Source organism: Saimiri boliviensis, chromosome 1 (genome assembly GCF_048565385.1).
Source record: "Saimiri boliviensis isolate mSaiBol1 chromosome 1, mSaiBol1.pri, whole genome shotgun sequence".
In the NCBI taxonomy this organism is placed as follows: Eukaryota; Metazoa; Chordata; class Mammalia; order Primates; family Cebidae; genus Saimiri; species Saimiri boliviensis.
In genome coordinates, this window is record NC_133449.1 from 72,785,108 (window position 1) to 72,801,399 (window position 16,292).

At 39.5% G+C, this 16,292-nt stretch overlaps 1 protein-coding gene across 1 annotated transcript in view; it reads left to right on the plus strand.

Moving 5' to 3' along the window:
• RAB1A (RAB1A, member RAS oncogene family) overlaps window positions 1-15,977 on the plus strand; it is a 38,180-nt gene extending 22,203 nt beyond the window's left edge. The window contains exons 2-6 of the mRNA XM_010333535.3: window positions 10-82; window positions 6,311-6,406; window positions 12,478-12,573; window positions 14,770-14,901; window positions 15,158-15,977. Of these exons, the coding sequence (XP_010331837.1) occupies window positions 10-82; window positions 6,311-6,406; window positions 12,478-12,573; window positions 14,770-14,901; window positions 15,158-15,355 (595 nt within the window). The 3' untranslated portion in view covers window positions 15,356-15,977. The remainder of the gene's footprint in view (window positions 1-9; window positions 83-6,310; window positions 6,407-12,477; window positions 12,574-14,769; window positions 14,902-15,157) is intronic.
• The last annotated feature ends 315 nt before the right edge of the window (window positions 15,978-16,292 follow it).

The following is a 16,292-nucleotide window of genomic DNA, read 5'->3' on the forward strand; positions in this document are numbered from 1 at the left end:
TTTTTGCAGTGATTATTTATTCAAGTTACTTCTGATTGGCGACTCTGGGGTTGGAAAGTCTTGCCTTCTTCTTAGGTTTGCAGTAAGTTGAAGTTAAAATACCTTTACAATTAATGGTACAATTAATGCTGTGTGTGTTTTCTAGGGAGACAAAAAAATTAAACAGTTTTATTCAGAATAAGTTAATTCTTCCATTATTCCAGAATTTATATATTTAAAGCCTCCAAATATACATCCCCAATGGTATCTTGGACTGTTACATAGAAAAATGTTGTTGCTCTTAAAAGAAATTCAGTGTAGTATGGTTATAAAGTCAGAGTAATACTTTTGGTCAAGTTCAAACAGCAGTTCTAATTTGGGAGCAGGATAAAGGGGATAGTTGGCCTGTGTTGAATGTGACTTGATGAAAATAAATCTTCAAGTTAAACTTTAGTAGAATAAAAAGCAGAGCCAGGTGGTGCACTGGCTTATGCCTGTAATCTCAGCGACTCAGGTTGCTGAGGTGGAAGGATCACTTGAGTCCAGAAGTTTGAAACCAACCTGGGCAACTTAGCAAGACTCTGTCTCTAAAAATAAAATAATAATTAACAAAAGAAAACGTAGGGCCTTGGGCAAACTTTGTTGGCCAATAGCATATTTCTAAATGCTGAAGCTGACAGGTAAAGGACTTTGGACTTAACAGAATCCACAGTGTCCTTCATAGTCTTTATCAACTACCTTTAAATTTAGAATATGTTGCTTCTTATTGTTTAGATCATTGCTTCTCAGAGCATGGACCAAAGACTCCTGGGGGTTACCAAGACCCTCTCAGGTAGTCCGTAAGGTCAAAATATCCTAATAATACAAAGACATCAGTATTTGTAAGGAAATATTTACTTGGTAATAATACTAATATAAAAGATGTTTGCCTTTTTCAGTGTTGACATTGGCTCTGGTAGTACAAAAGCAATGGTGGGTAAAATTGTCTTGGTACACGTCGAGGCCATGCTAAGCCCCAAATTGTACTCATAGTGATGGCATTCTTTACCTCTGTGCACCCATAGGGAGAAAAAAGCCCTCCCATTTTTATTGAAGAACGTCCTTAACAAAACAGTTAAAATTATTTTTTGAAAAATGTTGATTAAAAATATTTGTGAAGAAATGGGAAGTTCACATAAAGCTTTTTTTTTTTTTTTTTTAAAAAAAAACAAAAAAAAAACAGCCTGGCTCTGTTGCCAAGGCTAGAGTGCAGTGGTGCGATCTCTGCCGCCCAGGCTGAAGCTGTCCTCCCACCTCAGCCTCCCAGGTGTCTGGGACCACAGGCATGCACCACATGCCTGGCTAATTTCTGTATTTTTTCTAGAAACGGGGGTCTCACTTTGTTGCCTAGGCTGATCTTGAGCTCCTGAGCTCAATAGATCCACCTGCCTCAGCCTCCCAAAGTGCTGGCCAAAGCACTGTTTACTGCATATTGGTTCGTGTGTTGGTTGTTTTGGAGAAAAGAAAACCATTTGAAGTTTTTTGAGTTGTAAGCTGAGCTAACTGCTTTTTTTCCCCATGGAACACCTTTTTTTTTTTGAGATGGAGTCTTGCTTTGCAGCCCAGGCTGGAGTGCAGTGGAGCGATCTTGGCTTACTGCAGCCTTGGCCTCCCTGGTTCAAGTGACTCTCCTGCCTCAGCCTCCTGAGTAGCTGGAATTACAGGTGTGTACCACCACACCTGGCTGGTGTCAAACACACACACACACACACACACACACACACACACACACACAATACATATATTGATAAGATTGGTATTCTCAATATATTAAACACATTTGCACATCAATAAGAAAAGAGTATTTGTCCTAATGGAAATATGGGCAAGTACATGGGCAGTCAGTTGACAAGAGAAGTAATACAAATCGCCAATAAATGTGGGGGAAAAAAACCCCCTCAACTTTATTTTAATTAAAGAACTGTAAGTTAAAATTAGATATGTAATTTTTATTAAATTGGAAAATATTAAAAATAAGAATAATTCTTAAGCAACTCTCAGTAGGTGGGAAGAATCTAGCTGTAGCCTGAGGTGTTTGTGCTTCAAAGAAAACCCTCTCTGGGATACCCACTGCTTTAAGTCAGAGGTTTTTCCAGTACTGCCTACATAGTAGAATACCTGGAAAGTATTTTTAAAATGCTGATTCTCATACCTTCAGAATATTAATAGACACAATTGTGGTGAGGACTGTAATAAAGAAATGTGTAATAAGCTTTGGAAGCACAGAGGGAAGAATCTCTATTGGCTGGGGAGTTGGATAAATTGTTTGGGCACTCAGTATTGCCTGAGCTCAGAATTGAAGGATGAATAAAAAACTGTCCCATGACCCTGGGGCTGGGAGTAAGTAGGGTTATGCAGAAAAAGATAACTGAGGCTTTTGGACAGGAGGAATAGTAACGGCTCAGAGGCATGGGAGTAAAGGTCACTTAGGGATTTACAGTAATTCAGCATTTCTTTCTTTTTTGGTGGTGGGGGGAAACGGAGTCTAGCTTTGTTGCCCAGGCTGGAGTACATTGGCACCATCTCAGCTCACTGCAACCTCTGCCTCCCAGGTTTAAGCTATTCTCATACCTCAGCCTCCTAAGTAGCTGGGATTACAGGCACGTACCACCATGCCTAGCTATTTTTTGTATTTTTAATAGAGATGGGTTTTACCATGTTGGCCCGGCTGGTCTCGAACTCCTGAGCTCAAGTGATCTCTTCACCTTAGCCTTCCAAAGTGCTGGGATTACAGGCGTGAACCACCGCTCCCGGCCAAGAATTCAGTATTTCTAGCTAAGTACCTGGGGGGTAGACATGCTAAATGAATATTTATTGCATTCATTTTGTTCTTCATATACTTTTTTTTTTTTTTTTGGTCGCTCTGTCGCCCACAGTGGTGCAGTCTCGGCTCACTGCGACCTCTGGGTCTAGGGTTCAAGCCATTCTCTATCTTGGCCTCCTCAGTAGCTAAGTTTACAGGTGTGCACCACAACATCCCCTAATTTCTGTATTTTTAGTAGAGATGCGGTTTCACCGTGTTGGCACCGAGTTCACCGTCTTGAACTCCTGACCTAAAGTGATCCACCCGCCTTGGCCTCCCAAAGTGCTGGGGTTACAAATGTGGGCCACCGCACTCGGCCTCTACATACTTTCTTTAGTACCTGATACTTATTAGGCACTCAGTTACAAAATAAATAACTTTTAAGAAATGAATACCTGATAACAATGAGGAGCATTTTGTCATTGCCTTAAAAGTATATGTTCTTTTACCCAGTGATTCTAGGTGTTCATTAATGTGAATATGTGAGGATAAATCAATGTAGTTACCCTGTAGTCATTTGAAACTCTCTCTGGTCATGTTATAATTCTCTTTAGACATCTTTTTTGTTTAAATCTCATGCATGAATTAGATGTAGCATTATGAAGACATGCCCATGCTTGTTTCTTGTAACCCGTTTTTTCCTTCTCTTTGCTGAAGTATTGTGATACAGATCCCAAATGTGTTATTTCCCCCATACATACTTCAGTATGTGTTTCTTCCCCCCAACCGCCTGAGATGGAGTCATGCTCTGTTACTCAGGCTGGAATGCAGTGGTATGATCTTGGCTCACTGCAACCTCCGCCTCCCAGGTTCAAGCGATTCTCTGCCTCCTGCCTCAGCCTCCGAGTAGCTGATACTACAGGTGCCTGCCACCACCCTGGTTAATTTTTGTATTTTTAGTACAGACAGGGTTTCACTGTCTTGGCCAGGCTGATCTCAAACTCCTGACCTCGTGATCTAGTCGAAAGTGCTGGGATTATAGGCTTGAGCCACCATGCCCAGCCCATATTTCTAAAAACAGTTTCTTATAAAATTACAATGCCATTATCAAGGTACAAAATACATTTTCCATTTGGTTGTTTTGTTGTTAGTCTTTTAGTCTAGAGTTTTATACCTTCCCTTTTTTATTTATATATTTTTCACATCATTGACTTTTTGCAGAAACTGGAGCACATGTCCTGTAGATTGTCCAGTATTCTAGATTTGTCACTTTGCTTCCTTGTGATTTCCTTATGCTTATTTGTTTATCCCTCTTTCTGTAATTAGAAATAAGACCTAGAACTGCACTATCCTTGTAGTAGCTACTCGCTCTATGTAGCTATTTAAATTTAAATTAATTAAAATTGAAAATGTTTGTGGCTCACACCTATAATCTCACACTTCGGGAGGCCAAGGTGGGAGGATTGCTTGAGCGCAGGAGTTCGAGGCGTCAGTGAGCTATGATTGTATTGTAGCCTGGGCGACATTGAGACCTTGTCCTTTAAGGGGGGAAAATTTGAAAAAATGAAAAATTTGGTTTCTTGTTTCACAAGCTGCATAGGGCTAAAGGCTACCATATTGGCTAGCACAGCTTATAGAACCTTTCCATTGTCACAGAAAGTTCTGTTTGGCAGTTCCGTTCTAATTAGACTTGATTCGATTAAGGTCCATCTTCATTGGCAGCTTACTACTTAGGTGGTGCTTTGTGTTTCATATGATGATGACCTGGTCTGTTCATTCATATGCCTTTTCACAAAAAGTATTTTCACTTAAAAGTAAGTTTTATTTCCATTCTGAATAAAATTTCATGGCAGGTACTTGCGAGAAACAGTTATAATTTTAAAAGTTTAGCATTGGGTTAAAAAACTGGCGAGAAACATATAGTCACAGGAAAACTTGTACACAGATATTCATAGCAGCATTATTCATAATAGCCAAAAAGTGGAAACAACCCAAATCAGATGTCCATCAATTTATGAATGGAAAAAATGTGGTATATTTATACATGTAATATTATTTAGCCAATAAAATGGGCCAGGCATGGTGGCTTACACCAGTAATCCCAGCACTTTGAGAGGCCGAAGTCGGTGGATCACTTGAGGCAAGAAGTTCAAGACCAGCCTGACTATCCTTGTGAAACCCTCTCTACTGAACATATAAAAATTAGCCAGGCATGGTGATGCATTCCTGTAATCCCAACTACATGGGTGGCTGAGGCATGAGGATTGCTTGAACCCAGGAGACCACAGGTTGCAGTGAGCCAAGATTACAACACTGCACTCCAGCCTGGGCAACAGAGCAAGACTCTGTTATGAAGTACTGATATATGCTATAACATGGATGAACTTTGAAAACATTATGCTAAATGAAAGAAGGCAGACACAGAGGGCCACTTATTTTATGATTCCATTTATATGAAATGTCTAAAATTGGCAAATCAAAAGAGCTAGAAAGTAGATTAGTGGTTGCCAGGGAGTGAAGGCAGGTTCTTTCTGGAGTGATGAAAATATCCTGGAATTCATAGTTATAATTAGCAACCTTGTGAATGTATAAGAACCACTGAATGTATAAGTTACCTTCAGAAGGGTAACTTCAATGTTATATGCACTAAAAAAAATAAAATCATAACAGGGAAGCAAGATAGACTTCTAAAAGTCCGTTAAGAGTGGTGTAAAATGATTGTTTTGTGGTGAATAAATTGAGAGTTTTGCTGATTAGTGATTAGAAAAATTATTTATAGCGTGTACTCAGTCACCCATGCCTATAATCCCAGCACTTTGGGAGGCCAAGACGGGTGGATCACCTGAGGTAGCCTGACCAACATGGTGAAACCCTTTCTCTACTAAAAATACAAAAAATAGCCAGGTGTGGTGGTGGTCACTTCTAATCCCAACTACTCTGGAGGCTGAGGCAGGAGAATTGCTTGAACCTGGGAGGCGGAGCTGCAGTGAGCTGAGATCATGCTATTACACTCCAGCCTGGGTGACAGAGCAAGACTCCATCTAAAAATAAAAATAAAAATTATTCATAATCATTGAAAATATAAAATATTTTTCTATATGATGTATGTAGCCAGGCTGGGTGCAGTGGGTCATGCCTGTAATCCCAGCACTTGGTGAGGCCGAGGCTGGTGGATCACCTGAGGTCAGGAGTTCAAGACCAGCCTGGCCAACATGGTGAAACCTCGTCTCCAAAAATTCAAAAAAAAAGAATTTGCCAAGAGAGGGTTTTTGGGAAAGATAAAAAATGACTATTGAAGAGATCTTAAGCAGAGAAGAAACTATGGTTAAGTAGTGCTTTATAATCAGAATATGAAGTAAGTACTGAAAGTGGATGGAGTGGATATTGTCAGCACATTATGCTTTATAAATTTTGTTCATAAACTTGGATTGTAGATAAAAGTAAACATGATTCTTTTTATCTACTCTTGAACAACATTTTTTTTTTCACTTAGACTTGCATCTGCTCCACTGAACAATAATTTAAATTGTTAATTATTTCCCCCTTCAGGATGATACATATACAGAAAGCTACATCAGCACAATTGGTGTGGATTTCAAAATAAGAACCATAGAGTTAGATGGGAAAACAATCAAGCTTCAAATAGTAAGTGACTTTTGGCTAGACTTTTTTTTTGAATTTATTTTGGTAAATTTGTAAAGTATTATTTTACATATATTTAATATGCTAACAAATTGAATGTAAAATGTCTTAAGAATCATGTACTTAAGATAGAATGGTAGAATAAGAATTATTTATATTAAAAATAATGTTTTCAAGATTACTTAAGCCTCATTGAATTTTCTATTCATAAAGCGAGAGAAACTCATGTTTTAAGTCAAACTTGGTCCTCAAATTTGGTCCTTATCTTTTTCTTGTAGGGAAATCTAAGTTTAAGATTACCTTGTCCCACAGTGAAAGTGTTATGGACCATTTTCTGTTTGTATTTTTAATACTGTGCTGAGTGCGTGGAACATTAAAGGAAACCTAGGAAGAGATTCTTCCTGTGTGGCTCAGTTGAAGAGAAGTATTGATTTAGTTCTGTTTTAAGTATTTTTATTAGATAGTGTGCACCAACTCTGTAGAAACATAGAATTTTGTTGGAAAGGAACATAGTTTTTGTGACATGTTCATTTTACTGCTCAAAAAAATGAATGCTGCAAAATTTAATGACTTGCCTACAGTTACTGGTAAAACCAAGTAACTGAAGCTCTGTCTTTGATATTTTGTGTCCCTGTGCCATGATATCCCCCTTATCCATCTTTATACCTCAGCCCCCAATTAAATATAGGCAATTACAGTAGTTGTGTCTCTTCAGTATGGGTCTGAGTCCTGTCAATGTGGACATATCTATGGTCTTTTAAAAAATAAGTCTCTCAGCATTTTTCAGAGTAGGCTGTTAGCATGATGTAACACAGGAAACCAGTGACTGCCCCTTTTCATGGAACTGATGACACATGGAACTAGAAGGAGTCCTGTATTGGGGAGTCAGAAGACTTAGGTTTGTTGACTTGGTTCTGGTGTTTACTTGTTAGAGAACATGCATGGGTTTGTGTCTTGGGGGAAAAGTCTGAAGTAACCCTGAGACCCAGTTTCCTTTCTAAAATGAGTGTGATGACACCTGATTTACTAATTTATAAGATAGCTGTGAGAACCAAATCTAATAGCTTTGTGTATGTGACAATACATGTGAAAGCCTTTGTAAACTTTTGGGCAGTATATACTGTTTATGATATGATACTACTATGATATGGCATGCCCAGATAAATGGGTGTTCAGTGGGTTAAGTTGCTCCTTTTCGTTACATGATTCTTTTCTTTACATGATTCTGATGAGGAAAAGAAGGTATGTGACAAAATATAGGTGGATGTGGATATTGATACAAGTAAACACATTTGATGTGTCAAATTAGGATTTGCAAAGATTTAGTTTTCAGAAATAGCTTGAATTACTTTCAGTCAGTGAACAAATTACCTTCCACATTTTTTCCCACTATATGAGTAAAGTGCCAACTTTTTATTTGGCACCATAAAGAGTACATAAAGATCTACCCAAAACTGTAGTTTAAACTACAGTAGTTTAAATATATGTATATATGGATATGATATTATGTGTGATCATTAGTCTTCATAAGGTATGGGAGTGTATTTGTGTGTGAAACATTCATATTTTGTTACTTTTCTGTGGCTGGAAGGGATCTTACAGGATACTCTTCGTTTGTCCTTCATCTTTTTTTTTTTTTTTTTTTTTTTTTTTAACAAGGAGTCACTTTTGTTGCTCAGGCTGGAGTGCAATGGTGTGATCTCGGCTCACCACAACCTCCACCTCCCAGGTTCAAGTGATTCTTCTGCCTCAGCTTCCCAAGTAGCTGAGATTACAGGCATGTGCCACCATGCCCAACTAATTTTTCTGTATTTTTAGTAGAGACGAGGTTTTTCCATGTTGATCAGACTGGCCTCGAACTCCCAACCTCAGGTGATCTGCCTGCCTCAGCCTTCCAAAGTGCTGGGATTACAGGTGTGAGCCACTGCACCTGGCCCTGTCTTTCATCAAATAGGAATTTCTTTTCCATGCCTGCAGCCTCTTTTTGAATATTTTGTTTGTTTTTTGAGATGGAGTCTTGCTTCGTCTCCCAGGCTGAAGTACAGTGGTGCTGGCCTGTAATCCCAGCACTTTGGGAGGCTGAGGTCAGAGAATCACTTGAGAGCAGGAGTTAAAGCCCAGCCTGGTCAACATAGAGACTCCATCTCTACGCCCCCCAAAAAATTAACCAGATGTGGTGGTGCATGCCTGTAGCCCTAGGTCCTCAGGAGACTGAGGTGGGAGGATCATTTGAGCCCAGGACTTAAAGGCTGCAGTGAGGTAGGATTACACCACTGTACTCCAGTCTTTGTGACAGAGTGAGACCCTGTCCCAAAAACAAAACAAGGCTGGGCACAGTGGCTGGCCGGGTGTTGTGGTTCACACTTAAAATCCCAGTACTGTGGGAGGCCAATGTGGATGGACAGACTGCCTGAGCTCAGGAGGTTGAGACCAACTTGGGCAACATGGCAAAACCTCATCTTTGCAGAATATGTAGAAAAACCACAAAAAACACACAAAATCTCTAGTTACCAATTATTTTTATTTATTTATTTATTCCCAGTGATTCCTTTTTTTTTTTTTTTTGAGACAAAGTCTCACTTTGTCTCCCAGGCTAGAGTGCAGTGGCACGATCTCAGCTCACTCCATGATTCTTTTAGAGACATGTTAATTCTTTATATTGAGCTGAAGCCTGTTTTCTTTTACTTCTGTCTATTCTTATTCCTCTGCCTTGTGGAGCTGCCTGAATCAGATTAATTCCTCTTCTATTGGTAGGCTGCCCTTCAGGTTGATCTTACGACAACCTTTCTTCTACCTCTGAAGTTCCTCACTCTTTTATGTAATGATGTTTTCAGAACCTTGTGCACTTTGGGTTACTCTTACATTTTATAAATGCCTTTTATTAAATTTTATTTCTTAAATATGAGATGTAACACACGAGGTAAATCCTGTCTTGATTGGAAGTCCGAATTAATTTCTCTCGAACTTCAAGGGCTCATGGCCCTTTCTTATTAACCAAAGATAACCATTTACTGTGTCAGTAGCCATATTATTTACTAGTTTGGGTCTTAAGGTTTTTGATTTGCTTGTTTTTAATTAAAATAGGGGTCTTGTTTGGGTGCAGTGGCTCACCCCTGTAATCCCAGTACTTTGGGAGGGTGAGGCAGGCAGATCACTTGAGCTCAGGAGTTCAAGACCGGTATGGGCAACATGGCAAAACTCTGTCTCTGAAAAACACATAAATCAGCCAGGCATGGTGGTGTGTGCCTGTAGTCCAAGGTACTCAGGAGGCTGAGGGGGGAGGATTGCTTGAGCCCAGGAGATGGAGGTTCCAGTGAGCTGAGATCACGTCTTTGCCTAGCCTGGGCAACAGAGGGAGACCCTGTCTCAAAATAAAAAAGGCGGGTTTTTTTGGGTTTTGTTTTTTTTTTTTTACACTGCATGGCCCTCTCAGTATTTCTCTCCTGCCCTGGAGACTTGGCGGGGTCTTTTTTACACTTCTGTAACTGATGTTTTAAAAATCTAAACATAGGATTTTACTTTTAATCTTAACATTTCCTCTTGCTTGGCTTCAGTAATCCTTCAAGTTTTCTAGGTCTTTTCAAAAATCTTGATTCTGTTGGTTTACATTTTAATTATCTTTTCCTTTCAGCTTTTCCTGTTCAAGTGTGACATCCGGGTCTTTTTCTGAGTTTTGTTAGATTACAAAACGTTCAGCAAGGTAGAGCAGGCACTGAATCCGTTGCACATCATGGAAGTCCTCTTTCTGTGATTGTTCATTCATGAGGCTTTATGAAAATATCTACATTATGCCAGGGATTTGGAGGTTACAGAGATGAATAAAATATAGCCCATTAGGAGGAGCTCTTATTTCAGTGGGAGAGACAAACATGGGAAAAAATTACTCTGATTATGAAGGTAATGAGAATTACATACGAAGTTGAGGTTGAGGCAGGAGAATAGCTTGAGCCCTTGAGGCAGACATTGCAGTGAACTGAGATCATGCCCCTGGGATTATAGGCACCCGCCACCATGCCTGGCTAATTTTTTGTATTTTTTTTTTACTTTGTCCTTTTTTTTTTATCTTTTATTTGTATTTTTTTCTTCTTCTTATTTTTTAAACAGCACAATGCTGCCAGTGAATTTTTTGTATTTTTAGTAGAGATGGGGTTTTACCATGTTGGTCAGGCTGATCTTGAACTCCTGACCTCAGGTGATCACCTGTCTCGGCTTCCCAAAGTACAGGGATTACAGTGGTGAGCCACAGCACCCAGCCTAGGAGCACTCCAACAAAACAATCATTCCCCTTATTAAAACCAAGGCTTCGGCCACTATGGTGGCTCACCCCTGTAATCCCAACACTTTGGGAGGCTCAGGCGGGCAGATCACATGAGGTCTGGAGTTTGAGACCAGCCTGGCTAACATGGTAAAACTATGTCTCTACTAAAAATACAAAAATTAGCCTGGTTTGGTGTCAGGTGCCTATAATCCTAGCTACTTGGGAGGCGGAGACAGGAGAATTGCTTGAACCTACTGGGCGAGGTTGCAGTGAGTTGAGATCGAGCCACTGCACTCCAGCCTGGGAGGCAGAGCGAGACTCCGTTTCTAAAAAAAAAAAACAACAAAAAACAAAAACAAGGCTTTTTATATCTAAAAATTGAGTTTCCTTCTAGATGTTTTATTTTTTAAGAGATAGGGTCTCCCTCTGTCCCCCTGGAGGGCAGTGGCACTGCAACCAAACGCTCCTGGGCTTAAGCAATCCTCTTGAATAGCTGCAACTACAGGTGTGGACCACCACGCCCAACTAATTTTTTAAATTTAGTTGAGACTGGGTCTTGCTATGTTGCCTAGGTTGGTCTCCAATTTCTGGTCTCAAGTGATCCTCCTGCTTTGGCCTCCCAAAGTGCTGGGATTACAGGCATGAGCCACTGCACTTGGCTAACAGTCTTTTTGTTTTTTTTTTTTTTTGAGACAGTCTCTCTCTGTTGCCCAGGATGGAGTGCAGTGGACAACAGAGATATTGGCTCACTGCAACCTCCACCTCTTGGGTTCAAGCGATTCTCCTGCCTCAGTCTACTGAGTAGCTGGGATTACAGGTGTGTGCCACTACTCCCAGCTCATTTTTGTGTTTTTAGTAGAGATGGGGTTTTACCATGTTGGTCAGGCCAGTCTTGAACTCCTGACCTCATGATCCACTTGCCTTTGTTCCCCAAAGTGTTGGGATTACAGGCGTGAGCCACCACACTCGACCCCAATAGTTTTTTTTAAAACCCAGAATTATAATGCAATGAAGTTAGCATTTGTTTTGGAGTTTGAGTGTAAATGGTTGAAGTGCAGTAAATTGCTCTTAAAATACGTTTTATGGAAGTATTTGGAATCATCTTCCTTACATTGTTTTCTCTAGGATGAAGACAACACCTGGCCAGGAATGGTAGCTTATACCTGTAATGCCAGGACTTTGGGAGACTTGAGTCAGGAGGATTGCTTGAGTCCAGGAATTTCAGACTAGCCTGGGCAGTATAGCAAGACCCTATCTCTATTAAAAAAAAAAAAAAACAAACTTAGCCGGATGTGGTGGCATGTGCCCATAGTCTTAGCTACTCAAGAGGCTGAGGTGAAAGGATTGCTTGAGCTAGAGAGATTGAGGCAGCTGCTTGAGATAATTAAAGTTCTGTCTTGACTAGTAGTTATCTGAATTAGGTCCCTGCAGTGCTTTTAATCATGGTAGAATGTGCTGGTAAGTAAGTTTATCTTATATGGGAGAGTTTTGTGTTCAAGGGCTTGAGGCCAGTGGCATACCTAAACATAGTGTTAAAGGCGGTAGGGAATGTGAAAAGTATGACATAGTTCTTGCTGTCAACAGCTTGTAATTGTAGTATCATCGCAAGCTCAGTTGTAGGTACTACCTTCTTTTCTGGACTTTCAGGTACTTACTACCATGCAATTTAGTGGTATGAGTTGAGGACTAATGTTTCTGTATCACATCCTGATAATCCCCACAGTTAAGAAAACTAAACTGTTTTCTTTCCCTCCTACACTTTTCCTCAACTTTATTTTAATGGATTTGTTTGGATTTCTTGATTGTTTTGTAATAGTGGGACACAGCAGGCCAGGAAAGATTTCGAACAATCACCTCCAGTTATTACAGAGGAGCCCATGGCATCATAGTTGTGTATGATGTGACAGATCAGGTAAGTTCCAAGAGGAGATTGTATTACAGTGACAAAGTAGAAGTCATTATTCTATTAATGTCAGAATATTTGTTTCACAAATAAGCCATCAGTATTAATTTTATGGCAGAAAATTTTGTCCACTCTCAAATATAAATGTGAATCACTTAAAAGATATTTGTTTTCCTGTAATAAATAGAACATTAGTAATTAGTTTTGTATTTGTTTTCAAGGTATTCTCATTGTATTTATTATCAACTAAATAACTTTGATCAAATAGCCAAGACACTAACAGATACGCAAGAGTTTGTAGGGATATCGTGAGGTTCTTGGTTTATACTGTGTTCTTGATGTTAAGTATCAACAGGAATATGGACTGGTAATTAGAATGTGTCCATCCAAATGGCCAAAAGTGGGCTTAGGAGGTTTCTGCCTGTTGAGGATGTGGTTCAGAAATAAAGGATTTGAATAGGAGAGGCTGTAGGAGGGTCTTAGTATGAAAATGAGTATCTGAAGATGAGCTGTGAGAGAAGGCAGGGCAATGGAGGGAACAGTGTGAAACAGTGTGAAGCATGTGGTCTAAGGACCATAACTAGTTTTTTTTTGTTGTTGTTGTTTTAAATCGTAAACTTAGATTTCGTTGTCCTTTCTTTTTTCTTTTTTTTTTTTTTTTTTGAGACGGAGTTTTTTTGCTCTTGTTACCCAGGCTGGAGTGCAATGGCGCGATCTCGGCTCACCACAACCTCCGCCTCCTGGGTTCAGGCAATTCTCCTGCCTCAGCCTCCCGAGTAGCTGGGATTACAGGCACGCACCACCATGCCCAGCTAATTTTTTGTATTTTTAGTAGAGACGGGGTTTCACCATGTTGACCAGGATGGTCTCGATCTCTTGACCTCGTGATCCACCTGCCTCGGCCTCCCAAAGTGCTGGGATTACAGTTCGTTGTCCTTTCTATCAAAAAAAGGACAAAGATAAATGTTCAAAATTGGAATTTCTTTTTCTTTTGGCAAATGTTAAATCTTACCTCAAATATGAAATCATAGTTAATTAGAGATAACTTACATGTAGACATTTAGATTCAGTGCCATTAGAAGTGCTGGGTGGATGATATCTGCAGGAGAAAAAAATGATGCTGGTTTCAAAAATATTTAGTCATATTACCATGAAAGATTTTTAAATGAAAACATTCCTCCTCTAAATATGACTGCGGAAAAGAAAATGAGTATCTTTATTTAATAATATCTTTTGACATCTCTAGTTACAGTAGGTCATCTTACTCATAAACCAAAATTTTATCAAATTTCAGGCTGGGTGCAGTAGCTCACACCTGTAATTCCAGCACTTTGGGAGGCCAAGGTGGGTGGATCACCTGACGTCAGGAGTTAAGAGACTGGCCTGGCCAACATGGCGAAACCCCATCTCTACTAAAAATACAAAAATTAGCTGGGTATAGTGGTGTGCACCTGCAATCCCAGCTACTCAGGAGGCTAAGACAGGAGAATCGCTTGAACCCAGGAGGCAGAGATTGCAGTGAGCTGAGATCATGCCACTGCGCTCCAGCCTGGATGACAGCAAGACTTCGTCTCAAAAAAAAAATTTTTTTTCGAATTTCAAAACCAGGTTTTTTAGTACATTTAAATTGCATATTCCGAAACAGTTAGGTTTGCCTGAGTTGCAGTTTAATTTTAAGCTGTATTTCCCTTTCAAATAAGATATTTTCATCGTTAGCCTGTAAATTCTAGTTTGTCATCATTTAGATATTTATAGTCATTTTAATATACCTGTTTATGGCCAGTCACAGTGGCTAATGCCTGTGTACTCAGCACTTTGTGAGACCAAGGTGGGCTGACTGTTGGAGCTCAGGAGTTTGAGACCAGCCAGGGCCACATAGTGAAACCCTGTCTATACAAAAATTAAAAATTAGTCAGGTATGGTGGCATGTACCTGTAGTCCGAGCTCTCCAGAGGGCTGAAGTGGGAGGATGGCTTGAGCTTGGGAGGTGAAGGGTGCAGCTAGCTGTGGTTGTGCCACTGCCCTCCGGCCTAGGTGACAGAGCGAGGCTGTCTCAAAAAAGAAAAAAATCCCTTCACTCCTTAGGAGTGGTTATTTTGTAGCTAGCGTTGTCTCACTAGCTCTTTGTTATTTGTCTATTAGGTCAGGAAGGATGTTTCTGTTTATTCCAGAACTGTATTATCAAACTTTCAAATGTCTTTTTAGGAGTCCTTCAATAATGTTAAACAGTGGCTGCAGGAAATAGATCGTTATGCCAGTGAAAATGTCAACAAATTGTTGGTAGGGAACAAATGTGATCTGACCACAAAGAAAGTAGTAGACTACACAACAGCAAAGGTATGTTTCAAGTTTAATTTTCATACTGAATTTGAAGGTGTTGAATTACGTATGGGTTATGCAGTCATTCTGAGGCCACAGCCACCTTAACTTTAGAAAATATGTGCACTAGAATATTCTGACAGTGACAATTTGTGTAGCATCTGTTTGGATCCAATGAACTTAGTTCCTCACGCTCCACTGTGGATGGTAGAAATGCACTAAGAATTACTGGAAAAGATTTTTCAATGTTAATTGTGCCTCATTATTCTCTTAGGAATTTGCTGATTCCCTTGGAATTCCGTTTTTGGAAACCAGTGCTAAGAATGCAACGAATGTAGAACAGTCTTTCATGACGATGGCAGCTGAGATTAAAAAGCGAATGGGTCCTGGAGCAACAGCTGGTGGTGCTGAGAAGTCCAATGTTAAAATTCAGAGCACTCCAGTCAAGCAGTCAGGCGGAGGTTGCTGCTAAAATTTGCCTCCGTACTTTTCTCACAGCAATGAATTTGCAATCTGAACCCAAGTGAAAAAACAAAATTGCCTGAATTGTACTGTATGTAGCTGCACTACAACAGATTCTTACCGTCTCCACAAAGGTCAGAGATTGTAAATGGTCAATACTGACTTTTTTTTTATTCCCTTGACTCAAGACAGCTAACTTCATTTTCAGAACTGTTTTAAACCTTTGTGTGCTGGTTTATAAAATAATGTGTGTAATCCTTGTTGCTTTCCTGATACCAGACTGTTTCCCGTGGTTGGTTAGAATATATTTTGTTTTGATGTTTATATTGGCATGTTTAGATGTCAGGTTTAGTCTTCTGAAGATGAAGTTCAGCCATTTTGTATCAAACAGCACAAGCAGTGTCTGTCACTTTCCATGCATAAAGTTTAGTGAGATGTTATATGTAAGATCTGATTTGCTAGTTCTTCCTTGTAGAGTTATAAATGGAAAGATTACACTATCTGATTAATAGTTTCTTCATACTCTGCATATAATTTGTGGCTGCAGAATATTGTAATTTGTTGCACACTATGTAACAAAACAACTGAAGATACCTTTAATAAATATTGTACTTATTGGAAGTAATATCAAACTGTATGGTGATAAGTATTGTTTTAATTCTTATGGTTAAAGGGAAACAGAGCCTTGCATTATATTCAACACAGCCATTTTTGTGTGCATAGTGCAACTAAGGCATTCAAGACCTATTGTAGAGCAGCATCCAGTATTTGCTTTCTAGATAATACGCCCAATAAAATGACTTAGACTTCTGTGCTGTGTAGGGATTTAACCAACTTTAGTGGTTCAGGGAACTCAAACTGTATGGAAAACAAGTTTAGAATGTATGCTATCTAGCCCATTATCTCTGATCCTTCTCTAAAACAATTTGAAATGGCTTCATTAATCA